The sequence below is a fragment of the Frieseomelitta varia genome, unplaced genomic scaffold (genome assembly GCF_011392965.1).
Source record: "Frieseomelitta varia isolate USP_RPSP 00005682 unplaced genomic scaffold, Fvar_1.2 scaffold_523, whole genome shotgun sequence".
NCBI lineage: Eukaryota > Metazoa > Arthropoda > Insecta > Hymenoptera > Apidae > Frieseomelitta > Frieseomelitta varia.
The window spans coordinates 30450-50563 of record NW_025110283.1 but is presented as its reverse complement, the minus strand read 5'-3'; the positions used below and the strand labels follow the sequence as shown (position 1 = coordinate 50563).

Below are 20114 nucleotides of genomic sequence, written 5' to 3'. Positions count from 1 at the left end.
CGATTTTCTCGGCGCGATTGTTTCGAATTGTTTGCCGGTCAGATTAATCGAGATCTCATCGCGCGTCACTGGTACTCAGAGGAATTAGGAATTAAGTATTCGTTCGTTTCATTGAAATGCAAATGTATTTATGATCGACTCAGCAACAATTGAATGTCCGTGAAACAGAGTCTTGATTTCACTTGGTAATGGGGTATCCTAATCAATTATTGTTATGTCAATTTTTAGTCTTTACGTATGCACAGAATTCTGCATTTGTTAGTAATATAAATATTAGATAATTGATAAACATGAAACGATCCTTCATATTGGAATATAATTTTGTCTTCATTCATACGTTCCGTGTGTCAGATTTGAATAATAGAACAAAGAACATTCAACCAATTCACGCGAACGCAGAATAAAAGATTTCTCGAATAAAAAAAAAAAACAGAGAAAAAAAATAGAATTGCGTAATAGCTTCCTCTCCCTCTTATTGTTAGTGGGTTTTACATTATCTTTCGATCAATAAACATGAGACGATATAGGTGAAGGAAAATAGAATTACGATTGAGAAAAGAAAAAAAAAAAAAAAAACTGGAAAAATGGAGAAAAAGAGGAGAACCAGCAGGTAACTAGCATAATTCCTCCCGAGGCGTCGAAGCAGAAAATTTTGTCGGCGTGGCATATGAATAAATAATAATCCGTCGTCGTGAAGCGAACGCTTCATTTAAATACCTTTACACACACAGCGTGTACGGTCCGATCAATTCTTCTGCAAACATTAATTGCCCATAAAATACCTTTATTAATTTTACGGCCGGCTTGGACTGACACGTGTAACTGCAGAAAATTGATTAACCCTCTGGCATGGCTCGCTGTTAGAACCGTCGATTTCGTCCGCTTCGTTTTGTTCGCGTTTCGCTCGATCTCGTATATCCACACATGACAGATTGCCTTCCCTTTGTTATCTTTATTTCTTGCTTAACTATAAAATATCGACCGTCGAACGGCGCACCAGGCTCGATACAATAGAATCATGCGCGTGGTTCAATGTATTTCATTTTTGTTATTTTTCGTTAAATAGAAGTAGGACGTTGTAATGACGGGGCGCAGTGGGAATGATATGTAGTTTTCGTGATATTTATACACGTCGTTGGAGGAAATAACGTTTCAATTATACACTTTCTGGGTCAATCACGCGAGATTTTATTTTTAGCGTTTTGCAGAGTATTTAGATTGTATCAACCTATTGTTCTATAATTAAAGGTTTCTATAATTATAAAATTAACAATTAATAAAGATTGATTAATAAAGATCCGATGAAATTTTAGTTCTTGTTAATGTAATTATGATGTGATTTATTCTGTGGTGATACAAATCCCGGTTTAAAGTTTCAAACTTTAAAATAACAGTGCTTGTAACAATCTCTGAAGCGTAAACTACTTATGATATAATTTGCAAGAAATTGACAATGTTCGAAGTTTGAATGAACACTAGAGTAGTGACTGAAATACGAAACCTTCTGTCGAAAGTACACGTATCACTATAATCTATAAAATTCAAAATCTGGCAATGTTTGAAGTTTTCACAACAGCGATGTGATAGCGATTGAAATATAAAACCTGGTACCAGAGAAATGGAAATGAAAGGTATCAAGAATCACTGGTAATCTGTTTAAAATTCAGAATTGATTTGATCACTTCGATAATTCCAACATCGAATACGTGATTCACACACACGCAGAAATCACGTGCGAGTTTCTTTGTTAATACGATTCGAACGCTGAATTAGAGTAACTACCGCGATGTTAATTTCGATCGTAAAATTCAGTACCGATGCTTTTTTTTTTTATTACCTTGAGCGATGATGTCTTTTTTTTTTTTTTTTTTTTTTACTGCTCCCCTATCGATAAATCGTCTTGTTTTCTAAAACTCGTTTCTCCTTGCTTTTTTTTCTCTTGTTTCTTTTTCCCCTCTCGTCTCGTACTTCCGAAGCCAGCTTGCTCGGCCGTATGCTAAACATTTATGCCCACAACGTCAGTTACACGATGTCTGTTCTAACTAGCTGTATCGACCGATAGAGAAACGAGGAGATAGTGCGCCAGGTGAAACACTAAACGGGGTATTTATTAGAGACGAAGACTAAATATGAACAGGTGTTGTTCCGTGTGTTCACATTTGTTCTTTGCGTTGTTGTATACTGTATGGAATGGTTGGATGGATGTAAGTACTTAGACGGTCTGTGTAAGAGACACGAGAATATTTCACAACGATCTGAGACGCGGAACGTGTTAACATTGTAACGTGGTATTGTCAAGGTTTCGCTTGGAAAGATTGTACGTTACTTCTGCTTACCGAAACGTCGAAGTCGCTTGCGTAGATCTTCTGCTTTTCTTTCTTTAGTTATTTCTTCATTCACAACGAAATTTAGGAAATTATCTAATAACTTAATAACTTCGTTCATTAATTTTGCCAGTTTCTTCCGAACACTCTCGATGACCACATAGTCGACACTAGCGCCATTCAAGTGTTAACTAGTTGTGCATTTCCTCAATTACGTACGAGTTGTATCTTTATATTTTTTGGATATTTTAATAGAAAGATAGAAAAAATTTAAACACGTTTTACTATCGTATATAATTTTTATACTATAATCTCTTAATTTGATATCATAAACTGTGCATCTTTACTTTTAAAATGTAAAATTATTCGGTATGTACGTAATATACATATATATATATTTTCAAAGTTTAGTACTTTCAAACGTACAAAATACGGATTTTTGTGTAGAAATTTGCAGTCTAATTATAAACCTTAATATTCGTTTAGACAATCGGAATAATATTGACCGGAATAGTACATCTCGGATAACAGAAACCGAGAATGAGAATTGAAATGTAGTCGACTGGCTGGATCATAGACGCGAAGTTGTAAAAAGAGAGTCGACGATTTTCTAGACGCCGCCAATAAGAAACAGACGCGGGGAGCAGTTAACTTCAAACACAAGGTACAGCGCAATCCATAAAACACGGATTTTTACGAGTGCCGTGTACCGTGTACACGATAATGCAAACTGGATGAAATTTTTACAGTGTTTGATTTTCTTCTGTATCCCGATGCGACGTAGATTTCTATCTGTACCTTTGATCTGAATTTATGTGGATTCCTTCCGGTGTCCGGACCATGTGAAACCATGGTTACGAGACACACTGTTGCTAGATTAAAAGGCAGTGTTTATTAATTGTACGTCTAGACGTTATTGTCCATTGCGATTGCTGGGCTCCGTTCGATAATTAAGTATGAGATCATTCTGAGGATATTTAAATGGTTGAATTATGTGGCACGAGGTAAAGTTTCGTACTTGCGAGCAAGAATTATTGCAGCACAACGATGTGTGTACGGTATCATAAAATTACTTGTTTCGTGCTCGTGTATTTCACATTGTCATATATTTAATTTATACAAAATTAATAATAATAATAATAATTAAAAATTAATTATAGTAAGGATAGTGCTATACTATAATCAAGTTCCTTTTAACAGAGTAAGATTCTACGAAGAGAATGGCAATTTCAGCAAGAAAAATTTTCATTTCTCATTTGATAAAATCAATGCACGGTACAATGATTTTCGTCGATATTGGAAAATACATACAAGCACACGACTTGAGATTGTATGTAACTATATAATTTCACGAATCGGTGGCTAACTGCGTTGAAATGAACATTCTTGCATCGAGACGAAGAGGCTTTCGAAGCGACGTCCCAATAATTTTCCTATTCTCTGAGGGCAACTCTGAAGACGTACGATTAATCTCTCGAAATTGGAAGGCGGAAGCCCGAAAAACGAAAATCTAGAATTCGAGGTAGCTCTCACTCCGCGATCGAACACCGGGTAGCAACGTCCTCCCGCTTTCGCGGTTCGTTTTATTCGGGGGGGGGGGGGGGAGAAAGGACATTCTCTTCGGTGTCGGTTCACCGGCCCATAAATAGCTCGCCGGGCAGAAGTGTAACACTTCCTATCGGTATCGCGGTTCTAGACGCTCGCGCGTCTTTCACACGCTCGTTACACGCGTGTCTCGAACCAACTGCCGCAATTAACAAATTTCTCTGTCTCTTTTTTTTTTCTCTTTTCTTCTTTCTTCCTTTTTCTATTTCTTTTTCGACCTGTCCTCGTAAATCATCCGCCGTTGAAAATACTTAGGGTGAAAGACAAGAGCGCCAACGGCGGAAGCGCGGTTAAACGTCGCGGCTATTATTGGCGCGCGGGTGGAATTACGTTACCCTTGTCTTTTATTAGCCGGCTGCGGTTCCCTTTCTTCCTACTCGAGCCTCCCGCGGGATGACTAACGTCTATGTGCCCGTTACCCTGGCACGAAGCCAGACTGTTTCCCCCGCGGAACAGATAGATTTTACTCGGTGGCTCCTCGCCCTCTTCTTCTGTCTTGGCACAACCTTGGCCAAGCCAGGTACTCTCCCCTGTCATTGCCACGTGGAGAGACAACTTCTCTCTACCCGAGGACGTTGCCTCCTTCCATGCTCTTTTTTTTTTTTTTCGTCCCGCTAGCTCTGATAAGAGGCACGCTAGACGGAACCAAGAAATGGATTCTCGTTCTGTGGAGATCTCGGGCGCGTGCATGCGCGTGTGTGTGTAGTGGCGAATTAAACGAATAATTGGAATTATCGTAGTATAGGGTGCGTAGTATGGGCGGATGGATAATCATTTCATGTGAACGTTTACTTGAGATTTTAGTTTTTTATGGTTTTTTTTTTCAGTTAATTTGATTTGAGAATAATTAACTTCTTGCGCTGGAATGAGGTGCCAAGCACGTCGAGAATTTTTTGTCGCAAAATTGCAACATTTTCCCAGTATTTAAGTATATTTAAATATACTTAAATAATATATTTATTATTTAAGTACATAATTAATATACATAAATATATTTAAATATATGTGTTTATAATTAATAAGTATATTTAATATTATTTAACATTTAAATATATTTATTAATTATATACTTAAGTAATATTATTTATAATATAAATATTATTATAATATTATTAATAATAGTATTATAATTAATAAATATCTTTAAATATATTTGTTTATGATTAATAAATATCTTTGAATATATTTGTTTATAATTAATAAATATATTTAATATTATTTAATATTTAATATTATTTAATATTTAAATATATTTATTAATTATATACTTAAATAATATTATTTATAATATTATTAATAATAGTATTATAATTAATAAATATATTTAAATATATTTATTAATTATATACTTAAATAATATATTTACTATTTATTAAGTATATTATAATAAATATATTTAAATCCAGGCAAATAAATGATAAGTTTAGTACTTCTCAATAATTTCTATCGAGTGATATCGTACCGACGAGTTCAAAAGAAAAGCGACAAATTATTGTATATTGTATATTCTGTATCAGTCACTCGTTATGGTCCGCAATCAGTTGCCAGCGCAAGTGTTTAACACTAAATTGCACTTTATATCTACGTATTTCTATTGTAATCGATCAGGTCTTTTATACAATACAGGTAATTGTCAATTTAACACAGAAAATGATGCACAAAATAAGAACATAAAGTCAGATTTTTTCAAAAGCTATATAAACGGAAGAATGCAAAATTTTAAATGTTTTTATGTTAAAATATTAACTCCCTTGCTGAGAGTCTCCTGATAATTCCTGAGAGTTTCAAGATAATTTCAATTTTAATTTTAAGTTTCACGGTTTAACTAATTTAATCAATTTAAAAAACGTTATTAATGTTTTATAGTTTTATATAAACTTAAACATTTTACGCTAAACTCGATATTGAATGTCGTGAGGACTCGAGATCCACATATGTTCGATTTCTACCGATCTGAGACGATACTACTCAGACTCTTCATATGCCTCTAAACAGTACCATTTTCACGTTTTCGGATCTCTCGAGAGAATTTCACTCGATGGGCGAGCGATAAATATCCGTAAGAAACCGTGGCGCACGAACAACAACGATTCGTTCCAGTTGCACGGTGTAACCAGATTCGATCGCTAATTGCCGACGATAATTTATATACGTCTTATTCCCGCGATATTATTAATCGCCTATCGTGCACTGTCGCCGCGACGCGCGCGACGTTTCGAGAGAGTCGCGCGTCGCCGCTCGAGGATTTACTGCGGGGCAGGACGAAAACGCGCGAGTGGAAAGCGGCCGTTTGGCCGCTCGTAAAATTCTAATCTCGCATTATCTATTGCACACGTTCGCCTTGCATATTTCGCCTTGCGGCCCCGCGAACGAACGTTAGGGAAAGTCCGACGTAACGAATCGCTCGCCACGAGCGAGTTCAACGTGTGCCCGCGCTCCTGTCTGTCGATGAATTTACTCCGACGTTATCTTTACACCATGCCTGTCCCTTCCTTCTCTTTCTCTCTCCCACTCATCGTCTCGTTCTCGTTCGTTTCGTTCTTTTTCTTTTTCTCTCTCTCTCTCTCTCTTTCTACGTTTGTTGTTTGCATCGAGGTAGTAAAAGCTTCGCTCCGCGATACACGATTCGAACATTTGGATAAATGGAGATAGAACACGGTGAGTTTACAACGTTGAACGATATGTTGCCAGCCGTGTTTCGTTTCCGTGGCCGAGCTCTGGGGGTGGTCTCTCGAAAGGTTAGCGAAATTGCACGACACCTGCCTGGCGAAAGCGTTCCAACAGCGCGAAATTTTTGTGCACGTAAAAACAATCGAACTGAATATCAATCGGCACGCTACTAATTGCTATTGTACTGAAGAGTTGGTGAATATTACAATAAATGTAGTTTGTGTGTAATTAGTTAATTAGTGAATGGCCAAAGTATCGAGTGCAGGTGATATGCAACTTTATCGTAGTTACTTGCAGATATATATATGAGAGAAAATAAATTAATAGCCGAGTGTTGTTTAATTATCGCGTAATTACGTATCGTGCTATTCGTCTAGTTTCATTAATTGTTAGACATTATTAGTTATTAGCGGTGATCGTTAGTAGGCATTAATTATTGGAATATGTCAGTGCTTCGTTTCGTTCACTTATCTAACGTTATCGTTTGAAAAGGGACGAAAAAAACTACTTGCTTAGCCAATTTTGCCTCTTATCTACGTGCAATTGTAACGTGAAATTAGATAAACTTAAAAAAAAAAAAGAAAAGAAAAAGAAAATGCGGCATTTAGATTTATGTCTGTTTGTATTTGCATACGAGTTTTCGTTGCACATATTTCAAAGAACATACCACCTGTTAGTGAATGAACTATTTGATTTGTCCACTAATTCATCTATTTGTAATTCTAACGTACACATTTGTTTCTCTATGCTTTTTTTGTACAATACATGTTGAAGCTATTCTTATTTTTTTTTTTTTTTTAATTATTTGTATCACAATTTCATAGATATTTTTTTAAAATTAGAACTTTAGAATCATTCATAATAAAATTATATCCATATAGTTGAAAATTATTCTTGCTCGTAATACATAGTTAAAGCAATTTAAAAAAAAATCATAAAATTTCTTTTAACGAGATTTTTTGTCGTTTATTTGTCGCGTGAGTGTTTGCGTCAGAGAGAAGACTATAAACTCGATCCTCGAGTTTTTTGTATCATTAGATTCTATAAGGACATATGTCGTAAGAAGTTCTTTGTGGAAAGAAACGTTAGGTAGAAATTTTGTTTATCGTAATGAAATGGATAACAAGACTGCGGATTTTTACACAAATTCATACTTCTATAAAATAACATTGCACTTTGGGTCTATTTTATATATTTTTACACGTTACGTGCATTCAGTGGATCTCTGCGGCTTCAAATTTCTCATAAATGCATAAAAATCTGCGATCCAGATGATTTACAAATTTCTAGTTAACTGAACGTTAATTACTCGTTGAAATCATGCAACTTAGACAAACTGGAGTTGATCATTTAGGCTTCTGAGATTCTGATATATTGATTGATGAGAAAAATACATACCAGTAAAATAAAATAACAGGTAGAACTCCATTACCGATTATCATTAATCACTCTGATTACAAAAAAATTAAAATTGATATGCAAAAATAAAATATAAAATCTTCAACATTTGGTAAACGGAATAAATATAACATAAATATAAAAATGTATAAAATCTTGTAACGTATAATATAAATATATAATATAATATATAATATAATATAAATATAAATATAAATATAAATATAAATATAATATAATATAATATAAATATAATATAAATATAATATAAATATAATATAAATATAATATAATATAAATATAAATATAATATAAATATAAAAATATATAAAATCTTGTAACGTATCGAACGATAGATTGCATTCTTTTAAAAGTATAAATTTGCACAAATATCGCTAGTGAAATCGATATTTCGCGTTTCTCAGAGCAACGTCTACTGTGTCCCAAGCCCATAACTAAACTGACAATCGATTCGATCTCAACAGATCCGCAAAACACTGCCCGGCACCGTCATTTTATTTTCGTTCATAACGAACGATCTTCGACTAATCGAAGGTTATCGTCTATCGAGCCAGTTTCCCAGTTGCTTTCGTTCGCACGAAACCGGCGCGATCGGCAAGAAACGACGACCAATCCGGCCAGTTCGATCCATTTGTCCGCCAGCAAATCCGCCAGTCGTGGGAGTGACATAATGCTCGGGGTGCTGTTGGATTAACTTGTCTCTGCGCGAGGAGAAAGCGCGCTTTTCCGTTCTCTTCTCTCCCTGGCACTCGCCTTTTTTTTCTAATTCTTCTCGATTGCACTGTCTCTCGCGGGATTGTGCAATAATTCGTTGCGCAGGGAACTCGCGTTTCGAGCAAAACCTAACGAAAGAAAAAGGGAAAATGGATTACTGCGCTGTGTCATTGATACTGCGGAATACAGATGAAAGACAAGACTACGAGTTTCAAGCGTTTCAAAATAATCATTCAGTTCAGTATTGCTGTCAGCCAAATTCGGTCAGAGTCAATGATTTTAAGATTGAAACGTGCATCTCTTTTTTTTTTTTTTTGGACATTTGAAAGACATTATTAAATATTAATTAATCTTCCAATAGAGATTGCACTCTACTGCAGAGAGTTAGTAAATAAAAATATTCTTTCCTCCACTTATTCCTATTTCCTTCTACTTGTATTTTTGCATCTTTAATTTTCTAATTAATCACCGGACTATTTAACTAGGTCCAGGTGTATTAAATTTCGCGTAATTGCTTGCTAGTTTCGTGAAATAGCTTAATACCGTGAAGATGAAATAAACGAAGGAACGTTTCATTGAAAAGTAATGCGTAAATGATAGAAATAAATATCTTTTATGAGCCATAGATCATAAACTAGCGTGTTCAAGGTAATTTCAATTGCCTCGATAAATGATCGATAACTTATTATTAGAAAACTAGTATCACACATTTGTGCGTATTATAGAGAATAGAAAGAAGAGAAATTTTAGAATACTTCAATACAAAATTTTCCCTTTTCTTCTTCGTGTCAAAATTCTTAATTAAATTAAGAAATATTTATCTTTAGCTATTATTACTTTTCCTCCATCAGATTTTTACATCTCGGTCGTGTGCGTAATTCGTCGATCACGAATCACGCGAGATTTGTTTCACAAATTTCTGACTATCCACGTGATATCGTGCCGATCTTGAGTGCGACTTGGCTTTGACCCACTGATCGTCTCGTAGTTTGCATTGAATTAATTATCGTATTGTTTATACGTTGAGACATGCAGAATAGCTTTGAAAAGCAAGTGAGTTTCTTAGATGTTTCTCGAAGCGACGTTGAGAATATTTTACTACGAAGTAGATAATGAAAAGTTTGAAACAAAATAGTGTGATTGTGGTGTCCTCAGATATCTCATTGTGAATCCGACGTTTTGGAAATTGAAGTTTGGACTGTGAAAAAGATGGAAATAATCTTTGATTGACTGCTATAAATATAGTGGACATGTGTAATTGTCAAACGATTAAAATTCTAATCGCGTGTATTTATGCGATAAGGTAATCTGTTGGGAAGAGTTGAGCAATGATTTTTCATTTGAAAAGCAAATCGATGCACTTCGATCACAAACGGAATATCTTTTAACGGAATTGTCAGATGCTAAAAGAAAAACGCCAGTTGAAGATGCAAGCAAGGATATGTAATGCTTTAAAAAAAAACAAGCATTGACAAGATTCATTTTTGCTACAAAATACGTATATGAAAGTGCTTGAATGTATAATATATTTATGCAGAAAGCTTTGTTCGTTTAGCAATTTTTTTACTTTCGAAGTGTTGTTGTGCAACTTCGAATCAATATTCAGCAGGATATCAATGTTGGTAAAATGAACGAATGTCTCGTGTGTAATTAGTTTACATATTGGCACGAACTCGGCTCAAGTGAATCAATATTTTTAATTCCAAGTTAGTTAGATTGCTTAGGTGTCAAGAATTTTTTAATTATAATGTAATGCCACGTAACAAAAGAACTTTACGTTCTTTGATCATTGAGGAGACTTTTCTAATAGAGTTTTTAAATTTTGTGACATTAGTATCTTATAAAATTCCCAATAACAGCAATAGTTTTACTTTCTGCTTGAAATATAACGAAAATATTTGTTAACATAACACAAGTGGACAAAGTAAAATTTTCATTTTATACGAATAGAAATAATGACTTTCTTAGGAAAATATTTCATTTGTTAATATTTTATTGCAACGTTAATTTAACATTTTATTGGCGATATTAATATTCTGAGGTGTTGAGACTAAGTATATAATTGTTATATTCAGAAACGAGGCCTATATTCACGATATTGGTATCCTTTATAAAATTGATTTCATCTCAAATAAATATGGTGCTCCAAATTTCTCTGCGAGAATATATGCATGTATCATAATAACGATATTTGATATTATAGTGCGATATAAAGTGATATTTTACAAGATAAATAAAAAACTGAATCTTTTATCTTTGATTTCATGTTTCCATTATTGTATTATGGTTAAATGTTTGCACACATACGTAGATTGTTATAAATCGATTCAATGGTTTCGAATAAAATTCAACGTGTTTGAATAAAATTTTAAATAAACTGTTCGAGTGATATTTTCGATCGTTATTGGCTCTCCACTGTCTGGGTACTCATATATACGTATGTTTATTGTTTTTCAGTCGCGAAATACAGATATTTCGAAGTGTGACGCAGATATTTGCATGCGTCTCGCGATCAGTATGTTTCGATAGGGATAATCGCGGACAGCAAAAATCATGGGGAGAACACTTTCGAAAAATTCCGAGCGACGTGTTCGTTTCTCCGTCGAAGGCGGATTCCTGCAACCGATCGGATTTCGTCGAGCATTCGGTTCGTTGTATAATAAATGTGCGCATAATTGAACCACGATCGTTCGCTTGCCGAAGAGAGTGATACACGTACTAAGAAAAACGAGTTTACCAAAAAATTTATTTGATGCAGAAAATTAGTGATTCCCCAATTGTTTAGTAGAGATTTAGATACAATTTATTTCGTGATTTAATAATTTTAATTAAATACAAATTAGATACAATTTATTTCGTGATTTAATAATTTAATAATTTTAATTGGTAGATCTAGTTTCTCTTTCTGATACAATTTATTTCTTTATCGTTAACTAATTAGTTAGTTGATTTTCTACGACAGTATCTTACTTTTTTGTTACTTCGTTTTTCTTCTTCTTCTTCTTCTTCTTTTTCTGTTCCTTTAAATAAAATATGTTATTTATAAGAAAGTCTGGCGTTGTAGCGTTAAAATGTATGCACGTATGAATCATGTAGGTCGTATATATACGTGCGTATGTATATTTTGTAACGTTGTAACAAATCACCAATGATGTACACGTGTGTTGGAAACATAATCGAAGCTTTACGAGTGTTGCCTAGCTTAAAATAAAAATAAACACTATGAAACATCGTGTCAGTCTCGAGGTAGTGGTATAATGTGTCACGAGACATTTTCGAAATACAGGAAAGAATTTTTCGGAGTCAAAGAACTCTTCGAGCAACGAACTTGAAGTGTAATTTTACAAATTCGAGTCTAGCGAAAAAAGTGAATTGATTTGCGGAACTACGGGGGCTAATGTCCTTCGGATTCTTCCATTATTATCTCTACAGCGTTGTTCCACAATGGTGGGTGCGTATTAGACTCACTATTTCGCGTTACGCTGCGATAGATATGCGACCAGTCTAAGTGCGACTTGTTGTAACTATACTGCGATACGTTTCGCTTGTATCACTAACGTAAATAAATAAATAATTACAGGATGCAAGGGTGTTCGTAGCTAGCAGAGCCGTTTCCTTTCAAATAGGTTGTTTTTTTTTTATCGTTGTGGATAGTCTGCCGGTATTTCATCTAAGGTAGACGAAATTTATATATTTATAAATCCATATTGCGCTAGTTTTAGCAACTGGAACTTAATTGTGAGAATTAAACCGATTTTTGTAGGTTATAATCTTAATTTAAAGATCCAAAGATATCAGGAGCGTATACATATATATATTATTATTATATATTTTAAATATACATTATTATAATTTAATATATAATATATATTAAATATATATATTTAATTAATTTAATACAATATATTATTATTTATTTAATAATAATATTTATATAATTTAATATATAATATATATATTTATTATTATATTCTTATTTAATTTATATAATTTAATATGTAATATATATATATTTATTATTATATTATTATTTAATTTATATAATTTAATATATAATATATATATATTTATTATTATATTATTTAATTTATATAATTTATTTTATTTATTATTTTATTTTAATTATATTATTATTATTTATTATTATATATATAATATATTTTTAAAATATATACATATATTTTAAATTATGATCTTACGAGCACTTTTTTTTTACAATCGTGGAAACTTTTGTTTGTTGCACGTGTGTTCGATTGGATTTGAAGATCGAACAGTCAAACTATGGATTTTTACCCGTTTATGGAAAATTTACGATTGAGAATCATTCAAATTTCTAGAACTGCTCTTCATGTTCTAATGTTAAAAATGTAAAAATGCATAAAATGCGCGCAGTATAAAAATCCAGAGTACACTGCTTGTTATAATATTTAACAGGTGAATTCTACCTTTTAAATTATTTTCGCAAAAAAATATGAATTCACACAATCTGTTTTTACAGCGATTTACTCGCGGAAATTATTCCATAGAATCTTGGAATTCTGAACCAAAAGTTCAATGATGATATTCAATGTCTTTTCTTGTCCAAACCATTTTAACTAATTTACTCTTGAAGACTCTTGGCAATGGTTCTGTAATGGAAGCAAATGTCGAGAATTAAAAAAAAAAGGAGAGTAGGAGAGATGTCGATCCAAGTAACGTTTATTATTATTTTTTTTTTATATATTTTTTATAGATCCCTGGAAGTGTTCGAGCAATACGGCATAAAACACTCGGAACTGTTGAAAGCTCAAAGAATAGCCGGTGGTTCCGGATTGGGTGGTCCTTTGAGATATCAGAACTGCATTCTGTTATGGCTTCGATGTGACATGGTAAGTTGATCGATTTTATTATTTAATATATAGTGTTTCAGAATTTTATTATTCGGAGCAACACTCTTTCAAATCTCAAACACAGTTTTGCGATTAGTTGATTCGGTTGTGTGTTTTGTGTGTCTTATGGCCTTTCTTTTCTGAACGAAGAGGTAGATCTTTTAATTTCTGTGGAATGATCGAAAAGTAGACGAACAATTAATTTTTCTACGTACTTATAAACTGGTAATTTTTATTTATTTATTATTTAGTATTATTACTTTATACGTACTTTAGTATTATTTAATAAAATCGTGTAATTAACATTTCGAATCTGTTTCTGCAAAAGATATCTGTAATTTCACAATTTTTTTTTTAAAGAAAAGAAACGGGGCGCAGTGTGAGTCAATTTGTAATTATCTACATCAAGGTTTGATTCCGTTTATTTGTTTTCCATTAGGTTAAATCAATACACTCTCGGCGATTTAAATCTAATCTCGTCGGAAATCAACGTTTGCCGAAATCACATTTTTGTTTTATCGTTAAATTCCCATTTAAGAGAGAGATTTCAAGTTTCGAGAGAAAGAGAGGAAACTTTTGTAAGTTTTGTAACCTAGTGTTACTTGATAAATGATAAATGATAAAGCTTATCATCGGTTGACCATTAAGTTCTCTGGCGAGTTGTTAATGTGCGGTCCAACCGCAGATAATTCTTCCATTGAGTTTTCGTTCAATGACGAGATTAAATCCTCGTGACGTTTACAACGCGTTTAATCGCTCTCTCTTCCCTTCGATAATTTCTAAATTTTTATCTCGCAGGACAGTGATACGTGGTCTAGGCTGTCGTGGGATTTTACGCCGAAAAAAAGACGAAAAAAGAGAAGCTGATATTTATGACTGATTAGATAAATCCTATTTAGAAATAGAGGATGATTCAAAAATTTTTAAAAATGACGTACACTTACGTTTTTATCATTACAGCGGTGGAACTATAGAAAATAATATTCGTATATTTTGAGTAGTATATTTAGATAATTTTTTATAATTTATAAATTATAAAATTGTAATTTTTTATAATTTAGGTAATTTAGTGGATTTTGAAGATGGTATAATAATTAGTTGTATCTTTTATATTATTAAGGGAAAACCTGTATATTTTATTTTATTTGAATTTATAAAAGTAGATATAAATTATAAGATTATAATTTTTTATAATTTAGGTAATGTGTGGATTTTGAAGATGGTATAATAATTAGTTGTATCTTTTATATTATTAGGGAAAAACCTGTATATTTTATTTTATTTGAATTTCATTAATTATTATTATTATTTTATGGTTAGGAAGAAACTATATATTTCACTTTCCCGTTATTATCGTCGACATTAATATTATTGTTATTATTCTTATCATTGACAACAGACAGAGAGACAAATTTTTGAACCTGACCCAATTACTGCATCAGGTTCAGTGCTCTTCAATTACGATACTTGTATTCCAAACGGAATGAATTATAAATGATAACGCAGCCGATTACTTTGGTGTGTCCAAACTGTTAACTAATATCGCACTGAAAGAATTGATAATGTTGATCGTTTATCAAGAAATACATCGAGGACATAAACAAGGTTACACGAACGTGCTGCTATCATTATTTTTAATTCAGTCGTATTAGTTCAGCTGTAGTTCTCACTAGATTAATAACATTAACATCAAGCGCAACTCTCAGCGGATTTGAAATTGGATAGACGTTCCAATACATTGAGAGAACGTGCAGCGTCATTTAACAATTTTTATTTGGCTGTCATTGTTAGTATCTTTTTTTTCTCTTGCTCTGTCTTTTCATTTGGCTGTATTTTCGAAGAGATAACGGAAAAGACCATGAACAGAATAGATTTATTGCGTGCGCTGACGTTTCGAATCGCGTGTGTCCTCGTCACAACTTCACTGATTTCTAAAGATTTCGAACGTAGCTATCGTTCACAATCAAGGTTTTTCCTTTTTTTTTTTCTCAAGATAAAATAGCAGGGTGTAGAAAATGATATCTCCAGCGTCGGGTTTATTACATCGTTTCCTTGGAACTGTTTGTAATATCCACCTGGGAGAAAAATGACCAAATATTTTTCCTAGAATCGATCGTTGTATTACGCGATTATGGTCTTTCCGGCCTGGAAATTGTCTCGAGCACGTAACACTCTGTTTCGAAAAATCACGAAGCACCGAGGGAACAAATTCTCTTCTATAAAATTGTTCTTTGTTGTATTTAGAATTCTCTGGCGAAAGTATTTTTTAAAATACTATCTTTGGCGTATCTTCCCATTTAAATCCTGGATGGATTTCCGGTTTACTTCTTTACTAATTAATAAAGAATAACTGTGTTGAGGGGGCAGGACAGTGTGACGAGCCTAAAAATTACGTATACTTTGGAGGGTTGGTAAAAAACAAACTACATATTTGATTGACATGAGCTTTTGTGGTTTATTTCAACACATTGTGAACTGTAAAATGCAATATTAAAAGAGAAAAAAAGAGGGCTTTTATTTAAATTTTTAACTGCATTCTTTTACATACCTTTTTTTTTTACATTGCCTATCGGTGTGCATGATTCCAGCTAAATAGGATTGGTTGCAACAAAAAGGCAAAAAAATTTCAAAAGTAAACGATATTCTCTAGGGATTGACGATCCAACATTTTCATTATTGTAAAAATTATGAAAATAGCAGCTATTTGCTTTCGATGTATCGAATTTATGCCAAAAATTTCTACGTTTTTTGCTTGTATTTTTCGAAATTGTCAAAAATTAAAAAATGTTCGATCGTCAATCCTTAGTAAATGTCACACTAAAGATACGCACTAAGTTTCACAGTAATCGGCTGATTAGATTCCGAGATATCTTGCACACCGTTTCTAAAAATCTAGTTTCGAAGAAAACGCGTTTAAAGTTTCAGAACGTCATTTTTCATATGTATCCTTTACTTACTTTTTTTACTTATATATCGAAGCTTACAGTTCTTACAATTGACAAATAAATTGAATCCAAGTCGCCTAATATTCGATTCGCCAAAAGTAACATTTGAATCACACGATTTACACTTTATAATACTGCTTAAAGTTGTAAACAGTGATACAAATTCAATTATTCTGTATNTTAAAGGCTAGGACCTTTTGTATCTTATTTCTAAGACTTCAAACTACTATTTAAAACAAAAGAAAAAAAAAAAAAAAAAAAGAAATCGATCTATTGAAAATTTCACGCTGTCCTAACCCCTTAAGTGTCTCGCGTAGTCGTCGTCAATATTTCAGTTTTCGGTTTCTCTCTTTTACACTGTCAATCACTTTGAAATTTACCCCAGTTGGGTGAATTCGGAATTTTCATTCCAAACGATTTCGTCGTTATCAGAAATTTTTGCGCGAGCGGTTTCGCTCCTCGATGTAAATTGGAGCGAGGGACAGTTTCGAGGTCTCGATCGAGCCACGTTACACGGAAACTGTCAGCGGTTACATAACTATCGCGCTCACGGTGGCGACTGTCGCGGGGTTAAAATTTGCAGAATTCATTGACACGAATAGCTGAACGCTAGAAACCGGCGTATTCTAGATACCAGAGCGGTGGTGATTTCGAAATCGGAAGTCGATCCGTTCGGCCTTGCGTATTGCAATCGTAACGCATACGGCGGCTTTGGTTGAACAATTTCTTTTGACCGGGGAATGAGAGACAGAGAAAAAGAGAGCGGGAGAGAGAGAGAGAGAGAGAGAGAGAGAGAGAGAACGAGAGACTGGAGCAAATCGGAACTTTCCCTGAAGGAGGTCGTTGAGTAATATACCTAGACCGACGAGCGCGCGAATAGGTGAAAAATTGAGTAATAATCGTTGCGCTCTTATTTCGCTCGCGCTATCGTTGCCAGCCTCGAATATTAGGTTAGGTACACGTGGAATGTCGTTTTCTTCTTTCTCTTTTCTTTTCCCAACTTAGACTTTAGCGTGTCGTTTCTGCAGAGTGCATCATACTGTATTTAATCGAAGTAATTTCGTCATAATTCAGCGCACTTTCTCGACTACTCTCTGGTTTACTTCTACTATCGTGCGTCTGTTCAGAATTTGATAATCCGTAGAATGGTGCCGATGGAATTGTTTCTTTATCAAAATAACTTTTTGAACCTTTCTCTAGATTTATAGTATCGTCCAAAAGTTTCGAGCATCCTGTCAATTTTGGATAATTTTGAAAGAACAGTTATTTTTATTGTAATAAAATCTCGCTACTGCTGGCATTTTAATTCATCATTGTTAATTTTAATTCCCCTATTTAATTTTCATTAAATTATATAGAATTTTATTATATATATATTTAATACAAATAAATTATATATGAAATGTCAATTTAATTTAATCATAATTGTATTTTATTTATGTTATTAATATTAATAATTCATTTAAAATCAAAATTTAATATGCAATATACATTGAATATAATTTTAAAATTTTTATTATATTATATAATATAAGTTAATAATTATTATATAATTTGTTCTTTCAAAATTATGTATTTAAGATATTGATATTTAAATCTATAAATTATTAAAAGAATTGAATTTATTTAGTTGGCAAGTTAATAGGTTACCATTAATTTCGTGATAATTAAATTTTGATGCAAAAAGGAATTATTTTTAATGAAAGTCGATAATGAGATTTTCATATTTTTATCATAGATTTGCTACGCGTTGAATATATTCAAACCGTGATGATTTCTGACTGTTTCGATATGAGAGAGACCTTGGTTTTGGTTCAACGTTGCTCTGTTTTTTCTTCTTTCACCTCGTTCCTTTTGCATTTTTCAATTACGTAGATTTTATGGTTTACGAAGTCTCATGAAGTATCCACGTGCTTCCAGATTTTGTGCTTGTTTCGCAATCGATTCTCAATTTATTATTTACAGATTTGCGTGGAAGATAATATTGAAATGAAGTTTGTGAAATATTAAATACTGAACTTTTAGCATGAAACGACAGATTTCTATGAATTTCTGTTCTGTTTCAAACAAAGTACTCGACATCAAAATCAACAATATATTGCTTAAAAATGAGATCAAACTTGGAATAAAATCAAACTAAAACCAGTCTAATATATCTGTATCCGTAAAAATACATGTAAGTTATTTTAATCGATGTACTTCCATTTCAAGAATAAAATTATTAGATATAATAATTCCCTTGTACTCTAAACTTAGTACTTTGCACTTAATATTTTATTTTAGATTCTAGTATTACGCATTTCACATTTTCTAAATTTACTTTTCGTATTTTATAAAATTTTCAAGTACTTTACCTTCTAACGTTTCTTTAACCACTGACTGCGGACCATAACGAGTGACCAAACCATATGCGAAAGTCATAAATTTATTATTTGTTTTGCCTTAGTATTAAACATTAATAACGGTTATACTTGAGGAAATATTGCAATTTTGCGTGGCGCGTCATTTCAGTGCAAGAGATTAATAAAAAAAAAAAAAAAGAAATGGAAATACAAAAATTAGAAGAAATCGAAAGCCTCCCGATATCTTTCCACACGAGCAGCTGTTCGCTTGAAATCAGAATAGGAATGCTTCTATCGAGACGAGAAGGACTCGTAAGGTTTCGAGAGCTGAGCGAGTCGCATCGTCTTCGGAGAGGTAATGGAGTAGCCGGCTTCTTCATCCAGAAGAAGAGAAGCGTTCCACGAGAGTGTTCTGTACTCGTTCGTCCTCGAGCAAAACGTTCGGCCGAACTTTCCCTGAAAGAGACACGGTTGTTAAGTAACGGCGCTCGAGTAACGCCGCTCGTCTACGGATCGCTGGCTGCGTTTCGCGAGCCAGCCGCGCTGGAATGCCGGATTTTTCTGTCCAGGATCGAAAGACCTCCCTTCCATCAGCTGTCCGCCATTCACGCACGCCTTACTCATCGGCCGAGTGAGAGGCGATACCGATTTGCTTTTCCCGTTATTGGCCTCGTCGTTGAATCCGACAGGATTCCTCTTCGTCCGCTCGTACACCGTTGTCGTCCCGAAATGTCGCGTTTTTTCATCTTCGATCGCGTTAGATTTGGCACGAGTTTTGGAATCGTGCTCGATGACCTATTTAGGATCAACATTTCACTTCCAATCAATTTGTATTGTTCGATTCTGCTTGCGGCTACGAGAGGAAACTTGAAGAATATTCAAGTACTTTCTTCTTTATTCTAAAGTACGTTTTTTTAAATTCCTCTTTTTTTGAGATTTCAAGAAATCGAAGTGTTTATAATATTGCGGTGAATCATTATTTGATTTTCAGTGGGTCAAATTACTTGAGTGAAGGGTTGTGTAAAAATGACCAGTTGTCTTCAATTTGGATTCGATCATTTATTGAAATTTCAAGAAATCGAAGTATTTGTTATAATATAATATCGTGGTGAATTATTTGGTTCTCAGTGGGTCAGATTATCTGAATGGAAAGGATGGATAGCTTGTGTAAAAATGGCTACTTACTTCAATTTCTTTAGATTCGATCACTTTTTGAAATTTTAAGAA

The 20114-nt window shown here is 33.4% G+C and overlaps 1 protein-coding gene across 2 annotated transcripts in view; it reads left to right on the top strand.

Annotated features, from left to right (window-relative positions):
- LOC122533381 (tRNA dimethylallyltransferase-like) overlaps nt 1-20114 on the top strand; it is a 109933-nt gene that overhangs the window by 70952 nt on the left and 18867 nt on the right. The window contains exons 4-5 of one of the 2 annotated variants that reach the window (XM_043663024.1): nt 13465-13600; nt 14399-14506. In XM_043663024.1, the coding sequence (XP_043518959.1) occupies nt 13465-13600; nt 14399-14467 (205 nt within the window). In that variant the 3' untranslated portion in view covers nt 14468-14506. Of the gene's footprint in view, nt 1-13464; nt 13601-14398; nt 14507-20114 lie in introns of those variants that run through there. The other variant, XM_043663023.1, reaches the window with a different exon arrangement.